The following is a 25,627-nucleotide window of genomic DNA, read 5'->3' on the forward strand; positions in this document are numbered from 1 at the left end:
AGTACAGTGACACTGGTCCCTTCCATGTACAGTGACATCAAGTGCATAACCTCTATTATCCCATATTCTTTGAGGGATGAGGACATTTTTGGAATCTACTTGAATTTAGTATTATTATATTTATCATCATGTTTTTTAATTAGTGAAGAGTGACGGGAGACTTTAGGAGAGACAGACGTGCAGAAACAATCACTAGCCACAATGGAGCCAGGGACATTGTGGTATAAATGTTCAGCTCACTGTCGCCTACATTATCATTAATTAGACCCAATATGATTAGCATGAATTACTAAGCCCATAATGTTGGGACCTTTTGTGTTAATAGTGTTGGACACCCAGCGACTGAAATAGACTGCTGAAATGCATGCTGGGTAACAGCACGAGACAGGGGTCTTCCACTTGGACGGAACAGAGGGAAAGATCTTCTATCTGTCATTTTATCATTATAAATCCATGCAGGGGTTGGATGTGGAATCAGAGCTGATTAGTAGAGACTGAAAAAGCTCCCGCTGTTCTTTTAATAATGTGTGGTGTGGCCTTTGGATAGCTGGCAGGGGTAATGCAACATGCCACTTTACTACGCAGTACATGCATTTATGCATGAGCCAAGACATGATTCGTTAATAACAAACACACATGGGCTGGGGCTCAGACAAACGTAACCACTGTGACGTGTTAAGAAGCTGTTGTGCATCAAAACTACCAAAGCATTGTGATGTGATCACATTTGAGAATTAATGGAGAACAAGTATTGAGATTTAATCTCTTTTTGTTCATACAGCAGTCAAATGCATAGTCTGCCACGGTTGGGTACAGGACACATTTATGACTTCTTAAGTTAATAAACTTTTTTTATACAGCACTTTTCAAGACAAATTGTGCATAAGGGCTTTATATGATTGAGTCAGGATTAAAACATTTCAGAACTGAGGCAAATAATATTATACAATTAAAATAATAACACAAATAAAGTGGAATAACAGACCACCAGCAAAAAAGATAAATGCTAACAATAAAACATAAAGATGTTGGCAATAAACTGCAATGAGGCAAATAAAACAATCACACCAGTCCATTAAGCTATACTTAGAGTGATTACCAACCCATGCTATGCAGCCAAACATTGTTAAACTGATGGAAATTTATTTTAAATTAGTGTTTCTTTTTTTTTTAAATCAATGGAGATCCAAAAGTTTCCAAAGATACCACACATGTCAAGCTGGATTTTTGATCAAATGAATATAAATGTGTGTAAATGATGCAGAATATCTTCATTTGATGGAACAGTGCAGCCATAAAACTCACTGACTTCACTGTTGATACTGATCTTGTCGACCTTCAAGCCACATAAGGGAAAACAAAATGGGGAAACCGTAGCTCATGACCAAGCATGAATGCAAATGTATACATATGGATGCTAACGCAACACGCATCAAATAAATCTAATCTGTGATGCTAACTCACTTCTGCTAACATTCATTTTTATTTCATTAATAAGATGGCCAATCATAACAGATGTTATCTCAGGACACGTTTCCTATAGCAACACCTTTTGTTTCCCTCACTCACCCTTCCTGGCATGTGCCAAGGTTCATAGCTCTGAAAGAAAGCCGTCTAATGTAATTACACAGCACAGTAATTTGAGGATTGACAATTAATATAGGCCTGTTAATCAGTTTATGCTTGTTTAGATTTTAAGATTCATTCACCTAATTTAACCTGGTGAAAATGTTAATAAGACAGCTGCACTAATCAGGCCTTAATCCGGTTCTTATGAAATTATTAGTGTTTATGTAAACGTCAAGATTGAATCTACAACATCTTCTCATCAGATTTATCCCAACAAAGTGGAGCCTATTTTCTGCCTCTGGTACACAACAATCGGAGACGAACAGTGATACAGAATGAACTCTGCACTGAATTTCGCATCTGCTGTGTGTTTGGTGGATTTGATCACACACACTGACAACAAGCCCGCCTGCGTTACTTACACAGCACATTTGTTGCCAGAGCATTTGAGCAGGAGTGTGTGCATTTTCAGCATGACTGGCATCTGTGTGAATCAAATCCCAAATCCCTACAGCACTACTCCAACCCAGTGAACATTACTCATTCACGTTTACAACTCCAGCTTTTTAGAAGCCCCTCTGGGATTTGACACTTCCAGCTTCAGAGTAGGGTGCGAGTGAAATTTTCTTCTCATTTTACTCGGTGCTGTTTATGTCTTCCCATCTTCACCTAGTACACTGATCTTTTGTTTTGTTGCACTCAACCCTGTCTATCTGGCTACTGTAAGCAGGGATTTATCTCTGTCTTAATTACTGCTGGTGGGGCTAAAACCAGCCAACTGTTGTCTGGTGGTCATGTGTTTGGAAAATTAGCTAAAAGGGCTTTATGGGGTCTGCAGAGCCTCAGGGTGAGAAACAAGTTGAAGAATAGAGAGAAAGCATTCTGTCAGGAGGTAGGGAATATTACTTTTATTACTTTTTTCATTAATCCTGTTCATTCAAGTGTATCTATCTTCCCTATCGATTTCATTTTTATTCTTAGTGTTATATTATTATTTGAGATGAGTGTTATTCAGAGACAACTATGAGTGCTTCTCTGTCACTGAGATATGTAAATATATTTACCGCTATCATGTCAGTAAGACATCTTGCCATTTCAGCACAGAAAAAGTTGAGATAACTCCATATGGCAGGGGTGCAGAGTGTCCAAAATAACATCTTAAAAGCTTTTTCTAATAAAAATGGATAGCCTGTAAAAGGAACACCAACTGCATAACTCACTTGAACTTAAGTTTATATCACATCATTCACAGTTTATAAATCATTATCCAATTTTCTATCTAAATAGCCAGTGCACAGAAGGTCTATATAAAAAATAAAGAAATAAATTAAGCATTATTTGTTTTAGATTTGAATGTGTTTGGAAGAAATACAAGAACTGAAGAGTTGAGAGAGCAGTAGAGCAGAGAGCAATAACCGCAACAGAAAACCAAAAGTGTGCCAGATAAAGAAACTGTAACTTATTCAACAATAAAATCCAAGGAAAAAACCCCACAGTCCTGCCCATGCTGCTTATTTAACAAGCGTTGTCTGTACTGCTTAACGTCAAAGATATGTTACCAGAAAAATGTACAACAATAAAAATAATGGACTATCATGCAAAGTGACATTAGCTCTTTATTGTCAGCTGTGCTTTATGTCCTACACTTCTATCACAGAATGCACAGAAAGTCCAGGCTTGGCAGATATCGTTTTGTTTTTGGCATATTTACTCTCATCCTCGGGCATTTTATTATCCTCACCCTTACCTAGGTGTCTTTTAGCCTACTTAATCCAATTTTAACACTTCTTGGGAAATAAATATCACCCCTGTCACTCCTCTGTGCCTTGCTGTCAGCTTTCTAGTGGCAGTAAAAAGCAGTCTGGACCTGGGCTCGGTGCTCATTCCTCTCCTGCCTGTAATTGCTTCATTATAGCCTCTGCAGCGTCTCTGTCTGGTAGCTGGGGAGATTTAATAAGAGCACTGAGGATGCGCTCAGTCTCTTGCATCTGGGCTCCTAGGATATTGCTGTGGAATTTCTAATAACTGGGTTTCGTTCCAAGGAAGACAGAAAGTCAAAGAACATCAAACTAAGTACACTCCTGGATCCCTTCAGTCTAGTACAAGAGGCAAACCCAGTTCTCCTAAGCCTTTTGTACTGTGGCTACATCCCCAGTGGCTACTGCTTTTTCTACCGCTGAGACTATAAAACAGAGTGGATTGAGTTTCCCGTGGTCCATTTTCTGAGTGATGAGTTTCAGCGAGATGCGGGACAGCCAGATGATGTAATAGGCTCATGAAGCACACGGTAAACTAATGCTTTACTCCAAACCCTTTTCAGTACATCATCATGTGCAATTTGAGCTGGAATCTCATCACTTGATTAACTATTTCTCACTTGCCTGAATGGTGGCTCTCCAATATTAGGAAAATATTACATCCCAAAAGCACTCTAAAAGATACGTGTCAGTAAAAAACTTTCAGTGTCAGTGATGGGGCACAAAACCCACAGTCCTTGTTCTGTGCAAAAATGCATGTCTATCTTAAGTTAAAATGAGGCTTCAACAGTCTGAGGTAGCCCAAGTTCTACACAATACAAATAGTCTTCTGAACTAACTTGATTTAACATCATGTTTTACTGTTGAGCTGCAGTGGAGTGCACTGATTTCAGCTTCTGAAATGTGAATATTTTCTGTTTTCTTTAGTAATTTATGACAGTAAACTGCAATTTAGGACATCACCTTCAAACAGTGATTGACATTTTTCACCCTTTTCTAACATTTTATGGACCAAACAACTAAAAAGAAAATGATTGATAATATAACCAGCTCTGGAGAATACAAGATTTAAGGACCATTTTGTGTGTTCTGCATAAACATACAGTTTTAAAAACTAATAAGGAATGTGAAAGTTCAGTTCTTTTCAAGTTCTGACCTTCTCCTACATTTATAAGGCTACTTTATGCTACCATCCTTGAATGCCCGAAGCTTTCTGTTTTCATGTATAAAACGTCTGTTTTCCACTTCAAAGATGAGCCACACACTGTCAAGCAAGCCTGTAGTGGCTTGATAACAGCGGATGGTGATTCATTTTGATTGGTATTAAAATGATTTTCTTTTTTAAAAACAGGGTCCAGTTTGAAGATCGACTACTACTAAAAACACTGCCAGGCTAGGAAATCCACCTATTTTCCATCATCTGCCATTTCACTAACTTTGCTACTATTTCCTATTTGTCAAGATGGTGGCTCTGCAAAAGACCATTTACCCTAAACAACAGTAAGATAAGTCATGATCTTCCTGTTGGCCTGCAGTCACCTGTATCTGAGTATCTACTGTTAAAAAGGAACCACACAGTGTCAAGCAAGGCTGAAGTAGTTCCAACTGATGATGGTAATTTGGTGCCAGGTTGAAAATAGCTGGAGGTACTACCTATTCAATCCCTAGATTACAGCAATTAATTAAAATTACTACAGTAAGAAACAATTTAAAATATTGGAACTAATTCTAGGGCTAGAATCTTTCTAGATGGATAAAATCATCAGCCCAATGCTTAAAATGTCAGCTGGAGCAGTGATATAATAAATCCTGAAGGTGGATGCAGAAGGTATTATAATTATTATACAGAAAACTGAGGAGAATAGTAAGGTGAAGATGAAACTGTAGCACAGAGTGTATTCTCAGGTGAGGATTAGAAAGATATGACACCTAGTCATATTGTATTATTCTATCTATATTTTGTGTATATTGGTAAAGTGGATTTGAGAGTCATTTGTTTATCTTTGATTTATATAATTTATCTTTGATTAAATATATTTGAGATGTAATGATCTTAATGAATGAAGAACATCATGAAGTTCTGACCACAGTAAAGCTTCAGTGTGATCCCCTCTTCAGATTATAATGACTAGTGCTTCGACTGAACACAAGTATGAAGGGTGCTGCAACATATTATCTACAGTAGGACTTTACTATATATAGAAAACAGCATGGGGGATGGGGAGGGTGGATCTGACCGTGTGTGTGTTTGTGTGTAGACTCACAAGATGACCAGAGGTGTACATATGTACATGTGTGTGCATGGGTACAACACAATAAAAGACAGAGGTGTAGCTTGTATTTTATTGCAGTGTACGTGTGCATGCATATACACATTGCACACACTGTGTGCATGTTTGCACCAGAAAATGCATGTCTGCTTGCAAGCTGATATCTGCGTATTCTTCTCCATCTGTGTCTGTGTGTGTATATTTGTCATACTCACGTGATGACCAGTGAGGTGGAGAAGAGCAGTGTTCCCAGCAGGCCACGCCGGCAGTCTGCGTTCTTCCTCTGGCGCTGGTGCATCTCGCCGCCACAGTTGTCACAGCAGCGGCACATGCAGAAGAAGAGGCCAACTATCGGCATCAGAATGGCAAACAGCAGGCCCACAGCCGCACATACTAGGAAGCCTATCTCGTAGTAGATGGCCTGAGGTCAGTGGGGGGAGGAGTGAAAGGAAAAAATGAGATGAGGAACGAAGGACAGATCATTATTATTATTATTATTTTAGTATTTAATGGAGAAAGGTGATAAACATGGAAACGAGATGAAGTGGAAAAAAAAGGGGGATCAGAGGTGAAAATTGAAAAAGGGAAATTAAACAAGAGGGGTAAATGGGATGGGGGTTGTTGAGAGAAAAAAGGATTGGAACAGGAGGGGAGGGCAGATGAGTTGGGGAGTGAGGGAGAGAGAAAGGATAGATTAATAGTGGCGTACAGGAGAAGAAGGGAGGATACACACAAGGAGGCAGAGGATAAAATAAGCAACAGATCTAAAAATATCTGGTAGAATCCCACCGCTGGAAATTCTTTCTACTCTTTGTCCAAAAGGGATTTGTGTAGAAACAATAAACACATTGCATAACACTACACACTGCCGGAGAATCCTTTCTTCCTAATTCATAAACACCACAGGCCAATTCAATAACCAAGTCCTTAACTGCATTATTACACAACATAAATGCCAAGACTTTCTTAAGATGGGTGGGACATACTTTGCTGCAAGCTGGTGTAGACTCGCAGTAGGCAATTCTTAAAGGTTGTTTTTTACGTCCATTTCTAACAAATGACAACATTTCCAATATGCACTGAGAGGATAGCGACACATGAAGGATGATGAGAAAATACTCAAAGGAGTCAGGGCCATCTATGTAGCCCTGTGGTGCAGTTTTTTTTTCACTCTAATGAAGGGGAAAGACAGCATTTCTGATGAAAAATCTACTTCAATGGGAATGGACTACAAGGCAGTAAAAACTCCATCTTAACAAGTACTTTAGACTTTCAATGAGTCATAAAATCCAGATTTTTCTTGAAACTAGGTACCAAATCAGCCCCTTGGGTGAGATAATTATACCTGTTTCAGTGCAGTTCATCCTTTTTAATAATTTTATAGCAGAAAGTTTTACAAAAGTAAGGTGCATCACTCAACCACATCCAGTTTATTGTGAGTTGAGTAAATCAAACATATGTGAAATGATCTCTTGGCAGTGGCAGATTTCTGTTACTTAGTTCAAGATGTGACTTTAGTGACATATTGTTGGGTGAAAACTTTGCAATTCCAAATGGAAAAATTACATGGTCCTTTTATCAGATCATTTGTTACACCCAGGTAAAACTAATGCAGTCTTATATAACAGCCCTACACTCTACCTTCATGGTTGTAACAATTTGTCAATCACAGTAATATTGATAAGAGTACGCCAAATATTAGAAACACTACTATAGTGCAGTACAATTCACCATGAACAACAACCTCCAAAATTACTATAAAATTGAATCAACACATCTCTAAAACAATTGAACCTTAAACTGAACATTCTAACCTTAACGAAGCGAGAATTTATCACACAACTGTTGTATAAGACTGCATTGGTTTCAGCTAGGTGTAGCTAATAAGCTGAGTGTATATTACCTTTGGGCATTTGAAGCATGACTGGATAAACTAGAAAATTAATGGTTGACAAGCTTAATTCTTCAATTTTTGGAATAATTGCAGTTTTCCCCTGTAAAACAACATACACATGCACTTTCAGAGTGCAGATACCCAGTATCTACAGGGGATAGTTAGATTGTGAGGATCAGAGGGCAGTTGTTAAGGTTAAACAGTTACTAGGAATGCACATTTTGTGGTGAGGTCCAGTAAGATTTAAATGCATTAACTGAGACATGGAGTGAGCAGGAGAATGCTGATTGTCGTATACATATATAGTATTGATCTTATATGAAAAGTACTTACTATTTCTGTATTTAGACAGTTTGTACTGTATAAACTGGGATTTTACTTCATCTCTGAATAGTCAGCTATGAAATCTGCACATCCCTCATCATAAAGCCTCAGTATTCTTCAACTTTGATTGACTATTAGAAATATTCAAGGTGACTCAACACGATTTTCTGACAAATTCCTCCTGATATATTGAGACAGTTAAATTGCTGCCGTTGGCAGGTTCTCAGTAGAGCTTCCACCTCTTCTTGTCATGTAACACAGTGCTCTCGTTTAATCAGCTCCTATCTAAACCACACTCAGCACAGGCTTTGGAAATTGGAAAAATTTAATAGGGGATCGGTAACTCCTAACTCGTATGCAACTTGTCACAAAGATGTTCAATAGCTTCTCGTTATGAAAGGATCAAAGCAGGGCTGCTATCACTGCTCCTGAATGGACGAACTGCTCTCCCAGCTGATTCGCACTAATCTTAATCGCCCTCATAAGTCAATGACCCTGCCTTCTCCAGGGACCTGCTGCTTCTGCTCTTTGACATACAGGGTGAAAAGAAATGGCTTTTGAACTTGTCAGACAAGAGTATTCTTGTCTGGTTCATTCGAAAATCTGTGTGCAAACTTGGAAGTCTCAGGGTGTGAACATAATTCAACCTCCAACAGCTTGTGTTTGAATGGGTTAGGGACCCATCACACAGAGACATATCAAGAGAAATGTGTTGCCTGCAAACTGCTTTCACTCTCTTGCACTGTGCATCACGGTTTTCTGGCAATTTTTAGATGCACATAAAGGTTTGCGGAGTCCTGCCGGAGTGCCCGCCGCTCGTCAGTGTTAAACTTCAAATCAAGCAAGAGGCGGGCTTTACCACTTCTTACTTACATCTTACTTGTTTTACCCTCCCACCCTGGACACAAACTCTTTGAAACACTTCCCTCTGGTAGGAGGCTGCGGTCCATTAGGACCAAAACCTCTCGCCACAAAAAGTGTTTTCCCAACTGCAGCTGGCCTCATTAACAAGGCCTGGAACCCCCTTTGACACTGACTCTTAATACCCACCCTGTATATATGCATTACATTAATGCACTCCCTCCTTCTGCACAGTTTTCTTTTCTTATCTTTCTTATCTTTATTTATTTTTTATTTTGAAAGTACTTTATTTTTCTGTGTGATTTTTGTGTGATTTTGTATATTTGTATATTTTATGCACCAATGCCAAAGTCACATTCCTCGTAGGTGTAAAAACGTACTTGACAATAAACATAATTCTGATTCTGATTCTGATTTCGATGCTGTTTACTATGCTGTTAAATAGGTTAGCTAGCTGGCTGTTTGCCTGTGAGAGAGCTACGGAGCACTACTACTACTCATCTGGACCCCGCTGTCTCCTTCATCTAATTTTTTCTGTTGGGGCATCCTGACAGCTCATCTGGTAGCGCTGGTACACCATGTACCAAGGTTGAGTCCTTGCTGCAGCAGCCAAGGGTTTGAATCCAACCTGTGGCCCTTTGCTGCATGTCAACCCCTCTCTCTCTCCCCCCTTCCTGTCACTCTTCAGCTGTCACTATTGATTAAAAGCAATAAAAGCCCCCCCCAAAAAAAATATTAATATTAAAATATATATTTTTTTAAAATGTATTCTGTTAATCATATTTGATTGCCCTGTTGCACACTCTGCCTCGTTCCACAGGCACACTAGCTGTTTTTTCCCTGGCCCTCTCTGCCAAGGCATTTTTGAAGCGATCGCGCCTGCAGCGATGCACCTCCTTGTGATCGGCCACTTAGGCTCCTGGCTGTGTCAAAAGCATAGTTTACAAGATGTAGGAAGAAAAAGTCAGTTACAGCCTTTCTGACCCTCAGGAATAAAAACATGGAGAATTTCATGGTGTGTGGAAACAGACAAAAAGAGAGGGAACCAGAGAGTTTTGATGATGTAGCGAGGCTATGAAAGAAAACAAAGAGAGACACTGGGGTTGTGTAAGTGTATGTGTGTCCCATGTCATCTAAAAGCACCAATGTCAACCCAGTCGTTGAGGACATTGTGCAAATCTGAACGCTTGCATTGTCATTCTGCTTCTGGGCTCTGCTTGTTATTGGGTGAATCTTCACAAAAAAAAAGGTCAAAAATCTTTTCTTTTTTTCCCACCACCACTCTTCAAGGGCCTGCAGCTCCAACTATTTTTGGACTATAGCTTTGTCTTGGCAAGTGCCCAAAAGAAGAAGGTGACCTTCCGATAAGAACAAACTACATGATGATGTGGTGGCAAATCTGAGCGGTGAAGACAGGCAATACTGTAACTTTAATCAGATTTAATCAAAGCAGCTGCCGAAGTATCCTTCAGCAAGATGCTGTTACCCTAAACTGCTCATTGACTGTAAGCTAAATGCCTGAGTTATAGAAGCCCTTGTGAATAAATTAACGGCATTGTTCTTTTGTGCTGATTTTATTGGGGGTAGATGAACACTGGAATCACAAGAGAAACATGATATTCTCAACGATATATTTATGATTTTTTTAAAGTAGCGAACTTGAAGACTGCAATTCTCCAACCTCACAACTAGCAGCAAGGCTTTTGTTCACTACTGGACTATTTAAATCCACTGTATGGAGGCTTTCATTCAAGCTAAGCCAACCTTCAACAAGAGCACAGTCTTCAATCAGGGAAATTATTACTTATTATTATTACTCTTAGATTTAAATGGTCTTTTAAGGCATGATTGGTCTACTTTGCATTTATTAGGCGGTGGCATTCAGCAGATAGTCAAGGTCAATGCCAATTCCAAAAACCCACAACACTTTATCACTTTGATATAGCGGTAAGACAGTTGTACTGATATCAGAGAGAATATTTTCTTTTACAAAACAACGAATGTTGAAGCTCCAGTATGAATGACATTGGGTAACATTTCTGTTTAGGGCTATATTGATATTGAGATTTTTGTCCTCTAAGAAAAAGTTTCATAAACAGCCACAATCATAAATCCAATTTATTTAAAAATGTCCATTACACAATCGAAATAACAGTGTAGTCATATTTTGTTGACTTTTGTGTTTGTTTTATGCAAAAAAGAGAAATTGATTTGTCCTCATTGAAGCAAAGAAAATAGCGCAACTTGTAAACACTGGCCAAGTTTTTATTAGGTATTATTGTATATCTTGAGTGAGGTCTTTGGAAGCTCTTTGGAGGTCAGATGTCTTTATGAAGCTCTATAAAGCTGTGGCAGCGCTGCGATTTATAGTAGTAAAAACAGTTCTGCCATCATCAGCACGCAAAAGATCAAATGTGTGTGTTCATGTGTGGCTCATCCTTGCCTCCATGGATATCAGAGCAAATACTGCTGAGAAGCAAATTAGATAGCTGACCAGCGGTTTCAAAGCTATTCTGTAACATTTATGTTTATCCACTGGTATATGTTTTTTTTCAACAGCACAGCTTCATCATAAGGCTCTCTCATCTGTGTAACAATACAGTCATTATAATAAGGTAAATTCAAGGAGTAGAATGGAGTTTTTTTGTATATAACTATGGCATAAAACAGATTAATACTGACACAAATTGAGTAGTAACGGTTAAGACTTTTAAGGATAACTTGCCAAACCCATATTGGTATTTTTTCCATTGGTTTGAAATGGCTTTGATGGAAATGTACTAGTTTGTGTTACATGCCTATCTCTGAACAACTCCTCAGCAGCTAGGTAGGAAAACAAAGAGTACTGTTTCAAAATAAGTTTACTGTAGGAGAGTCAGGGCCATGACGATGGTCTGGTAAAACGTATTAATTTCATTCCAGAGCATTAAATCTCTTTGGTGATCCAGTCAGCATTGTTGCTCCTCCATGCAGCTGAAAATATCTAAATCAGGACATGTCTCAAATGACAAAGGAGCTACAGTTGGAGGTGGATAGGACTGGGGAGAGTAGTAGGGCTGCACAACTAATCATAAATATTCCAATGATGAAGATGTAGAAATTAACAAAAAAAAAAAGTAGGAATATGTCATTTTAGCTTGAATTGTGCAACCATGGTGACTCTGGACAGTGAAGCATGATGAGACAGGGGAAGGATTGCACTGTTAAGTCCAGCGAGCAGACTTTACCTGAAGGGTCAGCACTATGTTCTCTGGCTGAGGGGGGCCAGAGCAGATCAGATGAAGAGGGCATGCAGAAGACAGAGGCGACGCAGCGTCAAAGAAAGAGCAAAGCAACAAAACAAAGACATGTGGATGAAATAGAACAACAAAAAGAGAAATCAAAGAATTCAAAACTGGCATGCATATCCACATCACTGCATATTGTAACACTGCACACAGACAAATTCTCCCATAATTGAAAGGAAGGTACAGAGTGAACTCTCGCTGTATTTCTTTTAGATCTCAGGGACTGTCAAAGAGCTTAAAAAACATCTTTCGTTATCAAAGTGGTTCCGCATAAAAACTCAAATGATGTATCTCTCTCTAAATTCACAGGTTGTGCCAGAAGCAATTACCATTTCTTCTGGGGTGCCAGTAAAAAGATGGCCTTGCCTTGGCTTGTAAAAAGCTATTTACGTCTTGCTTCAGAGAAGTCCGGGGCTACAGAGCATCTCAGAGGTACATTTCTTCTGTAAATTATATCACAAATTGCTGCATCCAATCAGAAAAACAAATAAGGTAAAGAAATATGCAGAGCAAAACAATCATTTTAACACACACACACACACAAGGTTACCTTTTGATATTCCGTCTGAATGGCTCCAAACTTGTCCTTTGCCAGTTTGACAATAAGATCTGCAACAACACAGAGAAAACAAACACAACATGAAGAGATGTGTTGTTGTTTTTCTATAGCCCACCCTAATTGCATTGTATATATTTTAGCATGACAGGCACAAAGAGACCAAAATTGAAGTGTCAAACACCTTAATGGTGCGCATAAATCTTAGGACTTTATTTTATTTTTATATTTATGGTCATTTTCAACTTTAATACTATGGACTTGGAATGGAAACTTTCCTCAGAAAGATGCAGGAAACTGCAGAATATAGTTAATGTGAGAAATTATTACTGTCAAGCTGAAGAAGCAAGTTGACATCTTTGACAAGATGGTGTCAGGAAATCCTGAGCCAAACTCTGACACTGCAGTGTCCCTTCATCCCCAACTCTTCCCTCTGGGTTTAGACCGGGGCAACTCTGACAGGGTGAGGAACTCTTATTTAATTTATTTATGTTAGGATCCATGTTAGGATCCTGTTGGTGATATTCTGATTACTTCAGGGTCTCAGGAAAACAAGGATTCTTGATTTAAAAATCCTTGTAATTTTGCCTTTTGTGTGTTTTCAGATAGTCATGAAACCCTAATACTTAAAATGATCAAACAACATTTTTTTTTAGGCACATGGGAAAATCATGACTTGTCACAAAAAAGGTGAAACATTTATAATGGATACTGACCTAATAATTTTAATGTTCAGATAAGAAAAAGACTTTGAGTCAGTCCACTTAAAAAAATGGAAATCATGGCAACATCGCAAACCAACCCAAACAACTCTCCTATGTAATACTGTATGTCTGTGTTCACTTTCACATCTACACCTGGAGCAGCGCTGGCTGTGACTCATCATATAATGATGACAGAGACAGCAAGTCTTCTCAGAGGCAGTTGGTTTCCAAAAATAAGATGCAAACGACACAGGGGCTTTATGTTCTTCTGCAATGCAGTGTTTCTTTCTTCTGAAGGAAGAATATACCCTACAGATGAATTGTTGACAAGAATGGTTTTAATTTATCACAAAACATGATGATTATGATCCCTGCCTAATATAAAGCATGAGATTTGTATTACTAGTAGGGTGCTCCAGGCTTATATTTCACCTAGTTATTACGGCTGTTTAGGAAGAGAGGAGCTTATCTTTTTAGTACTCGTGTCTAATTGCCTTTATTTAAACATTTATTAATGCAGGATTATATGACTGAGAGCCCGTTTTATTTATCCGCCAGTCTTCCTCACACTTGTATAGTTCTGTGGTACAACCACAGGTCTGTACTGTTTGTTCCAGAGCTCAAACAGGTGCGGCTTGAGTGCCTTGCTTAGGGGCAGTTTGATAGTTGTTACAGTAAGTGAACAGCTGAAGTTTGTGAGACTGTTTTCCTTCCAGAATGTTCCCACCGAGTTTGGGAAAGAAAAGTCTACTTTATAGGTCAGCCTGCCTCTGTAGTTTTCTGGCTTCTAGGTTAGTTCCTCCACCCCAGGATGGCTGTCATCAGTCACTATTGTGCGTTTCAGGGTGAGGTGTAAAATTATCCAGGCTTTTAGGAAAAAAACAAAAAACACAGTGAGCCAAGCCCAGCTATCAATGTTTCTTGTCCTAGTGGCCCTTTGTGTGCATTTCAAAGAAGCCCCTGACCTTGTGGGGAAGGTGTCTTTAAACTCCTTTTGTGCACACAAGATATGGACTGTAACAATGGTAAACAGGATCTCTACAACTACACAACAAGCCTTCAGACCTAAACATTGCAGTAATATTTCAAAATGATTGATGATGATGGTGGAAGACGTCAGCTCCAAGAGAAGAATTAAAGTACAGGGACACAGATCAACAGCAAATGCAAACTTTTTGAAAATACATCCCAGTCTTCATAAACAACCATTTCAATATAGCCAGTCAGCCTGAACCCAGTCTGCGGATGGGTCAGTGTCTGGTCTGACCCGGTGTACAAGCTCAATACAGTTTGATTTAATGCAGTTTTAACCAACTGAACTAGTATGAACTTTATACTAAGTTGCTAACTAGTTTGAGAAATACGTACATGTACAGTCCCTTTTCAGTATACCTCTAATATAACCCTGTACCTGACAACCATTATATCATTCATGCTTATCACATGTGTTTGCTACGTTAGCGAGGGAGCTAGCCACGAAGCCTTGTTTTGATCTACTCTTGTTTGCCCCGTTTAAGTTTAGTGGACAGACACCCTTCATTATTTAACAAGGCTTTTAATAAACATTTGCAGGAACCTGTTGTGTAGAACTCATTAACTTGTCACTCCACTCTCATTCATGGGTTCTCATAATGTTCCACTTGGGAGCGGCGGACTCACGTGTGACACATGGTCGTAAAATTCTGTATTACCAGTTTGGTATTTGGCTTCATATCAAACTTATTTGATAGTTTTTACATCGGTCAAACCATTACCATTGCAATTGTTGATAATTTTGTCACTTAATTTAGTAATCGTCACGTCAAAAAAAAGTCACAATTTTGCAGAGCTCAAGTTGACACCTTCAAATTGCTTGTTTTGTTTTTAAAAAATAGCAAAAAGTCATGGGGAGCAGGTTGGAGTGGATGGCTGAGCGTTGAAAGCATATAACTTTGGCATTGGACGCAGGGGTTTGCATCTCTTCACATTGTTCGTGTCAGCTTTCGATCTTCAAAATTGAATCAAGACCTTCATCTAAGGGCTAGACGCAACCTAAGCACAATTGCAGCGACAGTATGTTCTCTCTGAAACATCTTAGTCAATGCAAATTAGTTGTACATTAACCAAATGGATGAGATACATTGTTGTCAGCAACTGGAGTTGACCAACTGAAAGTGAGAGAGGAAAGCCAAAGAGTGTATGTGTTTGATAATTGAGAATGAATGAATAGGAAATTTACCAAAGCAACTTAAAAATCAACAAGTTTAAGTCAATTGAACGTTTTCCCTGCCTTTGAGAGATGTTTAAAAAATGACTGAATGAACTTGTCAGTGCTGGGGATACTCAGCTAAGAAGAAGCATAAGGAATAAAAGAATGAAGAAAGAAAGGACAGAGAAAGATCAAAGACCAAGGGATAAGAGAAGAGAAAAATAAGAGGTGAAAGAGAGAAAAGCAGCAAGGAGAGAGGGCTGGATTGAATCCAACCTCTGTTTCTAGTGAGAGGCGTCTAATCCCTCTCCATGAACGGAAAGCTCACTTGATGCTAGTTTCCACCCACGTTAACTCCCTCCTCCCCACCTTCTCACTGCTGACACTTGTCATTTGAAAAGGCACACAAATGTATTTGTCAGGATGCTGTGGCCTTTAACCCCTCTAAGCTAACCTGTTGTTTGCATGTTGACAATATCTTAGTTTCAGAGGTCTCCACCGATTATCCATAGACTGTTAACTGCTCTCTCAGCAAAATGCATATACAGTATTGAAAATGTGAATGTAAATGTATGAGGATTAATGTAAATGTGATGCATAGCAGAGGCTAGCCTCAGTAGCTTCTCAGTGCTGAACCAAATCGAGGTAGAGGTTTTACAGCAGATTTAATGAAGCTTTGCAGGGAGCTCAAGATAAAGCAGAACCTGGCAAGATGAATTTTTCATCAGTTTCACTTGAAGGGAGGAATCCAGCAGTTCTCTATCTTACTTTGGCTGCTCGGTTTTAAAATAGCAGAGGAAGCTATTTTGATTGCCATGAACAGTGGGGTTTCCTTGGGCACTGAAGGCTTTCCTGGATCAGAACCTAATTGGTGGCTCAATTAATTGTGCAGTTACTCAGTTTCTTTTTTTTTTGGTTGAAATTACAGAAGCATAATTAGCTTCGTAGTGTCTTTTTAAAGTTGGTTTTGTTTGTTTCCTCTGCTAACTTGTGAAAAAAAGATGAACTCTAGCTAGCATATTAATTGAACAGTCCTGTGTGATCCTGAAGTCACAGAGTCAAAAAAAATCAGATTCCAGTCCATGTAACCTTAGTTTAGCATTTGCATGATACTGCAAATACTGCATAATTATTTACCTTCTTTGGTGTTCATCCTTGCTAAGAACACATAAAAAAACTTAATAGGATCAGCCCAGACTGCACTTTGCCCCAAACTGATTTTTAATGCTTATATTTCCTGCTTTCTGCCAGATATCAGCAGATGTTTTTGTTATTTTTGTTGTAGTTGGATTAAAATGTGCACAGAGCACAAATAGAAGAGGACTGACACCTGCATTAAGCATCAATTTAAGTTTGCCAGTTATTCAAAGCAAAGATCATAGCTGCTGCTTATAAAGCTAGTGCTAGTTGGCATTGTGAGCTTTCTGTTCTGCAGAGGTAAATATGAAAAAAGAGTACAGTCTAGAAATAGTAGAACATATTATACAGATACAGGCTCCAATGAAAGTTTCTGGAAATATAAATATCTTTGGGAAATAAGCAAACCGAAGATGTCACCTTGGGATTTGAAAATGACAACAGGTATTTTTTACTCTTTCCTTATAGATAAAAAGATGAACTACTTAATCTGCCTTTTATTTTCTTAATTAATCAGTAATTAGAATAATAGTTATTACAACCTTATAAAAATCCAATACCACAACTGGAGTAGGAGTTGGTAAAAATATACATTGGCCATGACCTGTATATGTGTACATCCATAGTTACTATATACTGTACTGTAACACCTTGTATTTCATTTGTTAATTAAAGAAATACAAGTGCAAAACCATCACAGCAGACACACTGCAACGTGTGGCTGGTAATCCGCCCAGCACTCCCTCTGGGTGTCCATGGAAAAAAAAAAAAAAGGCGATTAGAGCCATGGATTAAATGATTTGACAGGAGTGTTCAAACCTACGCCTTTAGTGAGTGAATACAATAACCACACATGTCCATCTATGATTGTTTATAAGGATTTGCACCAGAAATGCTCCTGTGTTGGTGAAACATACACAATGGCATTTAGCTACACAACTATCTACATGCTGTTTCTTAAGAAAAACAGGAAATGGCAGCCTTGCATGGTTTTGCTTACATTGTATACAACAGCTGAGACTATAGCACTGAGATCTAATTACTTCTCAGCATGTAAACCTTTTGATCACATAAACTACACCATAGCAGACTAATCCATGGAAAGATCCTTTATAGTGTAGCTTTGTTTATTTGACATCCAGAGAAACGTGCCTGTACATAATGGCTTAGTGTTTGTTTGCTTATCTTTGTTTAACTTTATATCTACATTTGTATCATTCTGTCAATTTGCGGAGCAGCTGAGAACTGCAGTCAAACCTCCCCAATTATTAAATCATTAGCCAGGGCTGTGCACAGCATACATTTAGCTTTATACATATTTTATATACAATGTATTGATATTCAATTTTGTAAATTATGTATAGGGCTGGTTTTCAGTTCCAGTTACCATATGATAGATGAGTTTCAGTAGGAATACAAGTTTTGATACTTTAAGAAAATGTTTTCTTATAAGCTCAGAATGAACAAACCAAACACTGGCTCTAGATAGGGCCTTTAATTAATTTTGTGGTCACTGTATGTTCTTCTACGCAGTTGGAACAGGAGGGTGTGGCGAGGGGGTTGTAATCTGCAGCTACACTGCTAGATGCCAGTGAATCCTACACAATGATCCTTTAAATGTCACACAAGACCTCCGCCTTAATACAACTTATAAAGTTTTGATTTCAATATGACAGACATTTGATGCCAAGTACTTTGATAATACTTTGTTTGTGATAACCAGTACCACAGACACATTTTGGTTCGTGCTGAGAAAGCATTGAGGTGTTTGAGGTGTATTTGCTGTCATAAAAACCATAATCATAATAACTTTGTATAATAAATATTTTCCATGTAGAACAGTATATCTTATTGAAGCAAGTATGATTTCAGTAGTTTTAGAATTTAAGACATTTATACATTTATGGATATGCAAGTTTTCACTTTTAATGAAGGATAGATTTTAACTGAGGAAAGAAACTAATTCATGTACATCTGGAATAATATTATAACAAATACTGATGGGATGTCAACTATGATAGTGTTTCTGCTCTTGTCCAGTTATGATTGTGTTTTTAAAACCTTCCAATGTTTGATAGAATTCTTTCATGACCATTGACAGTAGTTCATGACTCAGCAGTCTGTCTTTTTTCTTTCGACAGTAGTTGTTACAGAGTGGGATGGGAACACAGGTCTTTGTGTTATGACACAGGATGTTCTGTGTAACCAATAGGACATCCTGTGGCTGTTATTGAAGCAGAGCTGTTGAGATGACTGACCTCTGTAAAGGCTGCGCTGAGGCTCAAACAGCATAAACTATTCAGGAATATCAAGTAACAAACAATTTATGAAAAGCCAATAGCCTTGTCTCTGTGGGAGATTAAAGCCTTTCTCAAATGAACTTCATACAAAACAGGTCCAATTGACAATGGAGCTGCCTGGTGGGGGTGAGATGAGCTGTTAAAGAGCATACAAAGCACTTTCCCACTATTAGGGTTGGGTATGGAAACACAGAGAGTACGAGAGTAACTTTTCCTCATGTTTGCAAATACAATATATCCAATGTTGGGAATCTCTGAATCTAAACATTTAAACTTGTTGTCTTCAGCTCCAACCGGCAATGACTCAAGTGACATCATTTGAGGCAATTTGTCAGATTACAAAAGGCTTTATACAACTTTTTTCACATAGGATATACGGTAGGATTTACCGGGACCTGTAAACAGTGATGTGTGTAAAATCTGTGCACTTTCCTTGTGTGTACTGAACGGGACATCTTACACATGAAATATGGGGCGCAAAGCGAGTTGTTGGTGGAAAATGTGACTTATATGTTGTAGTGAGAATAGACGTCTCTGGATCACCTCTGTTTCTAGTACAGCGTCAATCTGCTGCTCCTTTGGTAACAAGATCAAACACAATACAGCAACACACTTATGCATAAAACTTGGATAAGCTATTCTAATTAAACATTTAATTAAACCCAGCCCATAGAAGCCTTTAAAATGACATAAAAATCAGGCTACATTTATCTATAAATGAATGTGGGTCATTTGTACAATATTTGTTTTCTCCAGCTGATTTGTACTGCATGAAAATATTCTCGAGTTCATTAAATCTTTACAGCTATCTGAAGGAAGCAGGACAAATATGTTGATTGAGTGTAGATGTGCTGTACCAGAGCGAGGTGCCATTACGCACAGCTGACCACTGTGTTTACCTTCATCACGTGCAAATGACACCAGGCTGATGTAAAAGAACCGCTCACACCTCTACACACACCAGATGGGTCTGTTCTTACTCAGTATTGTGCCTGTTTTTGTGGGAGACATAAGATTACTGGAGCTCATAAATCTTTTGTATCACAGCCTTGTTTCCATCTTTGAAAAAAAACAAAAAAAAAAACACACCATCTGCCTCCGGCAACAATATGATTTCCTGGAGAAGCGTCTTTCCATTTATTGAGTTGTTTCAGTGCGATGAGACCAGTGATATGACTGGCTAAGAGGACATCACCACTTCGTCGACATCACACCCTTAGATTGCATATTCAGCTTCACCCAGCCTTTTTGTACTTTATGCTGCTGCGCCTACATGAAACACAATAGCAGGTTTGCTTGGAGACATCCACACAGTCTGTGCACCTAAGATATAAGTACTATTCTGCACTTGTCATTGCAGTCACATCATTAAAATAGGGCCCATGGTCTTATTAATGGTCCTTAGGTGGACACATTTAATGGAGAGACTGAGGCTGTGTAGAAGATATATATATGGATATATTGGTTTGATTTATTGGTCTAGCTCTAGTTTATAGTGTTCCATAAAGCAGTCAGTCATTTCTTCTTTTCAGCAAGTGCAACAGTTAAAACATCCACCAGGTGTAGTGCAGAAACTGGAATGGTTGTGGAGGAGAAGTCACAAACATGCTGCTTTGACACTGCTACACTGTTAATGCTGCTGGTGTCAAAATTGAGGCTTATTTTACGTCCGCACTTATTTTAAATTGCTCTGCGTAAGAAGCTAAACGTCTGAAATGGAAAAGCAGAAAGTGTAAGCAAGGAAGAGACAGATGGACAAAGGAAAACAGAAGAGAGAAAGAGTCAGGGGGAGGTATAAAGGAATAGACTGTGACTACTAATAGTAGAGTATAGAGAGTGGAAGGATAGATGGATAAAGAGGTAGATAGATTGATATATATATATATGTAAGGTGCATAGGAGGAAAGACTGAAAGATAAAAAGTTGACGTCATGGAAACTAGGGTTTTTTATTGCTGTCGTGACTGGCTGTGAAGTATTTATTGATGGCATCGTAGCCAGCAGAAACTACATGAACTGCTCAGAAAAAAAGGGGGGTAAAAAATCCAATCAACTTGCTCCAAAAGCCACCAGCCGAATCAACAAAACTCTAATATTCCCCCTACTAAGCCCCAGCAGGCGTCTGTGACAACACCCGTTGCTAAAAGGCTTATTAAAAAATAAATAAATAAGTAAGTAAGTAAGCTTGGCCATGAGATACACTTCCACACCACAAAACTTCATTCAGCCCTGCTCTGCTTGTAAGGCATACGATGCAACAAAGCAGACAGCCAGTTGGGGATTTTTCCTGAACAGAGACGCTGTTGCCAACTACGTGGATTCTCCCTCACAAAGTTATCTGAGGACACACACACAAATGGGAGAGTTGTAAAACTAATGCAGACATGGAACTCTGCTTGGCCTTTCCATTGCATAAACCAGGATTTTTTGCTTCTGCTCTCATTTTTTACACTCCTGTGTAATAATGAGTACATTTCATTTGAAGCTGGTATAATCAATATGTTTGTATTGACAGAGGATCAAATGACTTCATGTATGTGAAAGGGCCAAAGGGGTCACTCGTAGTGATCAGTTAGTGATCACCTCAGCAGTTATCCTCAGCTCTACAGGCCGTTTTAGCGTCTTTCAGCTCACTGTTTTGGTTTGACAGCCTGCACCTTCACACTTTTGGCTCAGTCTCTCTGCTCCCATTAGTTTTCAGTGGAAAAGATTTTACAAAAACACTGCGCTACCCTCCCAGCACAAAACAGCAGACAGACAAGTTGGCAACTAGTTAATGACAATTGTGGAACATTTAGCTGAAAAGGAATCAAACATTTCCTTCAGGAGCTGAAAAGAGAATGAATATGAACTTACATTGATCATGTGGACAGGAAAACAATTCTAAATGAATGTTTATGTTGCTCCCTATCTGCAGGATGTTTATAGAGACTGTTGGCTGATAAGTTTGCCATATCAATTTAAATGTTTAAAGCTTGTTACTGCTGCTGTCACCAAAAAAGTCAAGAAGGTTAAATGTCATTTTTGCTGCAATACTAACACATTAGTGAGTGTGACTATACTATAGCAAAGCGTAGTTTTTACAGTATATTTACCACAGAGCTCTGGCAGTTCTGTTTTTAGAAAACACGAGAAGCAACACTCTCTTTGGAATAAAAAGAATAGTCTCCAAGCAGAACTGAGAGAACAAGAAGAAATGCACCAGCGAAATAAACTTCTTAAATAGAACAATCAAGCAGAGCACCACCTACACTGTTTGGCAGGTAAACCAAATTGCAGTACAAAATCAGCAACTAGAGCTTGGAGACCAAAATGGAGATGAAATTTAGCTAAATATTTCCACTTTAATAAATTTACATTTCATGCCAATATGTTTGCTGTTGAGTCATGATCACCTTTGGGGGGTGTCATCGGCCTTCAGGCTGTGAACAGACACACAGCATTTCTCAAGGTGCGAATGTCTCGCAACACAGGGAGCTAAAAGCATGTGAGGAGCATTTCTTCATTCTTGTTGCTATGCAACAAAACCGTTTTCAGTATTTTTAGATATTAGCTTTGGCCTTTTTGTGTTTACTAGAAAAGTCTTTACTAGTGAGTTCAAAGTGAAGGCAGACAAAGATTGAGAGAGGGAAGATAATTATGCAACAGAAGTCCTCAGCTTGATTCGTACGACTATGTTACAGCTACATCTACGTGGTATACCAACAATACAAACTGAGCTTTAAGGCATCTCTCAACACTTTGCAGCCACCGTAGTTTCTCCTTCATGCTTGGACGGGGAGGGTGAAGCGAGGGAGTCGGGATCTACAACTATACTGCTAAAAGCCACTAAATGCCACACACTGGACCTTTTAAAGGAGCACTCAACAACTGAAGGCCAGTTTACTGATCACAGGGAATATAATTCACTGTGCCACTTATATGTCTCCTTTAGTCCTGGAGCTTTGTTAACTCTGAAAAAATAAATCCTTAGCTTGAATTTGGAGACTATACATTTAACAGAAAGCCTGTGTTGTAAGCTGTGGTTGTGGAGTTTGGAAGATTTACAAACAATAAAAAGATCCCACTGGTTGTATCACCAGAGACTAAAACTCAGGATATCTTAGCCTCTGCTTGAATTTGACCTGTTTTGGGGGACAGTGGGGATCTTTTGATATCCTGTAGGTCATTCTTCTTGTGTTGTGCAGCACAAGTTAAAATATATTGAAGCTGGAGCTCTCTTACTTTTCCTAAAATGCATTACAGTACATCCTAAACACAAGGTACACAATCTGCTTGAGATGTGTACTTATGTGTACCATATAAGGGGGGTATTTTATGGGGTCAAAAATCCAAGTGTTTGAGATGTACAGGTGTAGATGATAGTATGATGCAAACCTAACATATGAATGAACTAATAAAGTACTAAAATTAAAAGTACTTAATATCAAGATCAGATGTTTTTGTAGTACCCTAGACGTTCAAATCACATCAACTTGATAATACTTATGGTCATGTTTACAAAGAAGGTATCATAAACACATAATTCTGCCAATAAAAAGGTGATGTACACTATGATTTCTCAGGTTTTTCTCCACCAACTCCAGATCTAATCCTGTTTTGGTCAATGTCTTCCACTGAATGTTAACACACCAGTGACTTGACATTTAACTGAAATGTTTCTGATAAAGGAGAACAAGCACACACGGGTGCGTGTGTCTGTGTCTCGGGGGTGACTGTTCGTATCAGAACTCACTTCCCATGAGCTTGGTGCAAAAACACCTCTGCACAAGGTAAACACTGTGTTACCATAGAATCTGTAACTATGGAGAGAGAACTGTGCTTAACTTTACGCAACCAAAAAAGAGGAGGAGAGGACACACACACACACACACACACACACACACACACACTCACACACACACACACACACACACACACGCACACACACACACACACACACACACACACACACACACACACACACACACACTTTTTCCTTGACAACTTGGTAACACTGTTCCCACCAATGACGTAGAATAAAACTGAATTGAGAGGTTGAGGGAGAGAGAGTGTGCCAGTGACAGAATATTCCTGTGGTTTTATTCTCAGCCTTTTGTTAGAAATTGATGTTAATGCATCAAACAAGACAGGGGGCGTGTAAATCTGTCTACATAGAGTAAATATATATGTGTGGGTGTATGGAGAGCACTTTACTGCACCCTTCCATGTAAACAGCTGAGTCTCTTGACTACATATACAGCTGGAGTCCCACACTCCACTTAACTCTGTTTTCACACAGGAGCCAGATGAGCACATGTGTAAGACACGCACATAGAAAAGAAAACTAATATACCACATCTCTTCTCTGCTTACATTCACCAACACAGTACATGCATGTTAAAATATTGTACACTCGGACTGTAAATACAATCCAGTCTGCACATTTAGTATGTTAATAAACTTGACAGCCTCCCCTCAAGTGGAAATCACATTGATGGGTTGCGGTGCATGACAGATGCACACACACTCAAACACACACACAGATAAAAATAAATCTGGGCGACATGGCAACAGACACTAATAAAGAATGTTATATTGCACAGGGACTTGCTGCAGTCTTGTCCACTGACTTCGAGAAATGGCAATATGAATCTTGTGTGCAGCGGCTCTGAATGATAAACAGGCTGATGTCTGTAGAGAAGCATACAGTCAACTGTGTATCATACTATGCATTTTCCTGAATGTAGGTTTTTGTTGTACTGCTGCTGTGCTGCATTTATTATACTTGAATAGCAGTGAATAAGATTATTCTGCAGATGGTTGTCTGTGACAGTAGTGTAAAGAATGTAATCTGTTTAATTTAAAAAAAAAAGTTAAAAAACGATGCTCTGATCTTGTTACATATTGATCACTATGATATTACTTATATTCTTTTTCAGGCTTTATGTGACTGTGTTCAGATTAAATAAGAGATTTACAAGAGTGTAGTTTTTTAGGGACAAGCCAAGTGACTGGTCAATATGTTAAATTTAGAGAACATTTAGACAAACATCATCCAGGCTTTCTAAATAATAGTATATATTTATTTCTCAGAGCTCAGCGCTATGCTTTATTTATTCCACTGACTACTGTTAAATGAACCATTTGGCATCTATCTATCATTCCGCTTTTATTGGTTGCATTAGGACCTCAATATGTTTCAGACAAAGTGTTTTTCTATCAGTCAAACATAATCTGAAACCCCCTCCCTCCACACATTGAGGACATTGAAATTGAGGGGGCTTGGTTTGACAATTTGTGTAACTTTCTGAAACCGACGATCTGATGTTCACACCCACTTCACACCGCGTTTTTGCCAGCTGTGGGCACTCAGTAGCATAAGCTAAAAGAATTTGAACTTGTCTCTAAAGCTCTCTGTTTTCATTCTTCACACAGCTACTTCCGTCACTTTACATGTGTGAAACTGAGTGAAATGCCATAAATGCTTTGGAGTAGGACATTTTTTAAAAGTGTGTGCCCTTATCTCCATTTGTACGATTCATGTCAGAAAATAGAAAAATAAGCAACAAACAACACAGAGCTCCTCAAGAAAGATCAGGCAGCCAATGTGATGCACCGAGGATCAGATGAACCTACACAGACATATTGCCGGGCAGTTTGTGGAAACCCTGAAGCTAATGCACCCATTTGCAAAGGCAGGGACATAACTGAAGATCATTGGCAAAACATCTTTAACTCAACTTCAGTCGAAATAGTTCAGTAAATCAAGATTTTGAAACCATGTCGCTAAGCCAAACAC

The 25,627-nt window shown here is 38.7% G+C and overlaps 1 protein-coding gene across 14 annotated transcripts in view; it reads right to left on the reverse strand.

Annotated features, from left to right (window-relative positions):
- The window catches only part of prom1a (prominin 1a), an 80,340-nt gene that overhangs the window by 37,855 nt on the left and 16,858 nt on the right, over positions 1–25,627 (reverse strand). For 10 of the 14 annotated variants that reach the window (XM_051420437.1, XM_051420438.1, XM_051420450.1 and 7 more), the window contains exons 2-4: positions 12,513–12,571; positions 11,903–11,929; positions 5,812–6,017 (exon numbers count right to left, since the gene is read on the reverse strand). In XM_051420437.1, coding sequence (XP_051276397.1) covers positions 5,812–6,017; positions 11,903–11,929; positions 12,513–12,571 — 292 coding nt within the window. The remainder of the gene's footprint in view (positions 1–5,811; positions 6,018–11,902; positions 11,930–12,512; positions 12,572–25,627) is intronic. The other 4 variants (XM_051420440.1, XM_051420447.1, XM_051420441.1 and 1 more) reach the window with 1 other exon arrangement.

This window comes from Dicentrarchus labrax, unplaced genomic scaffold (assembly GCF_905237075.1).
Source record: "Dicentrarchus labrax unplaced genomic scaffold, dlabrax2021, whole genome shotgun sequence".
NCBI classification, from domain to species: Eukaryota; Metazoa; Chordata; class Actinopteri; family Moronidae; genus Dicentrarchus; species Dicentrarchus labrax.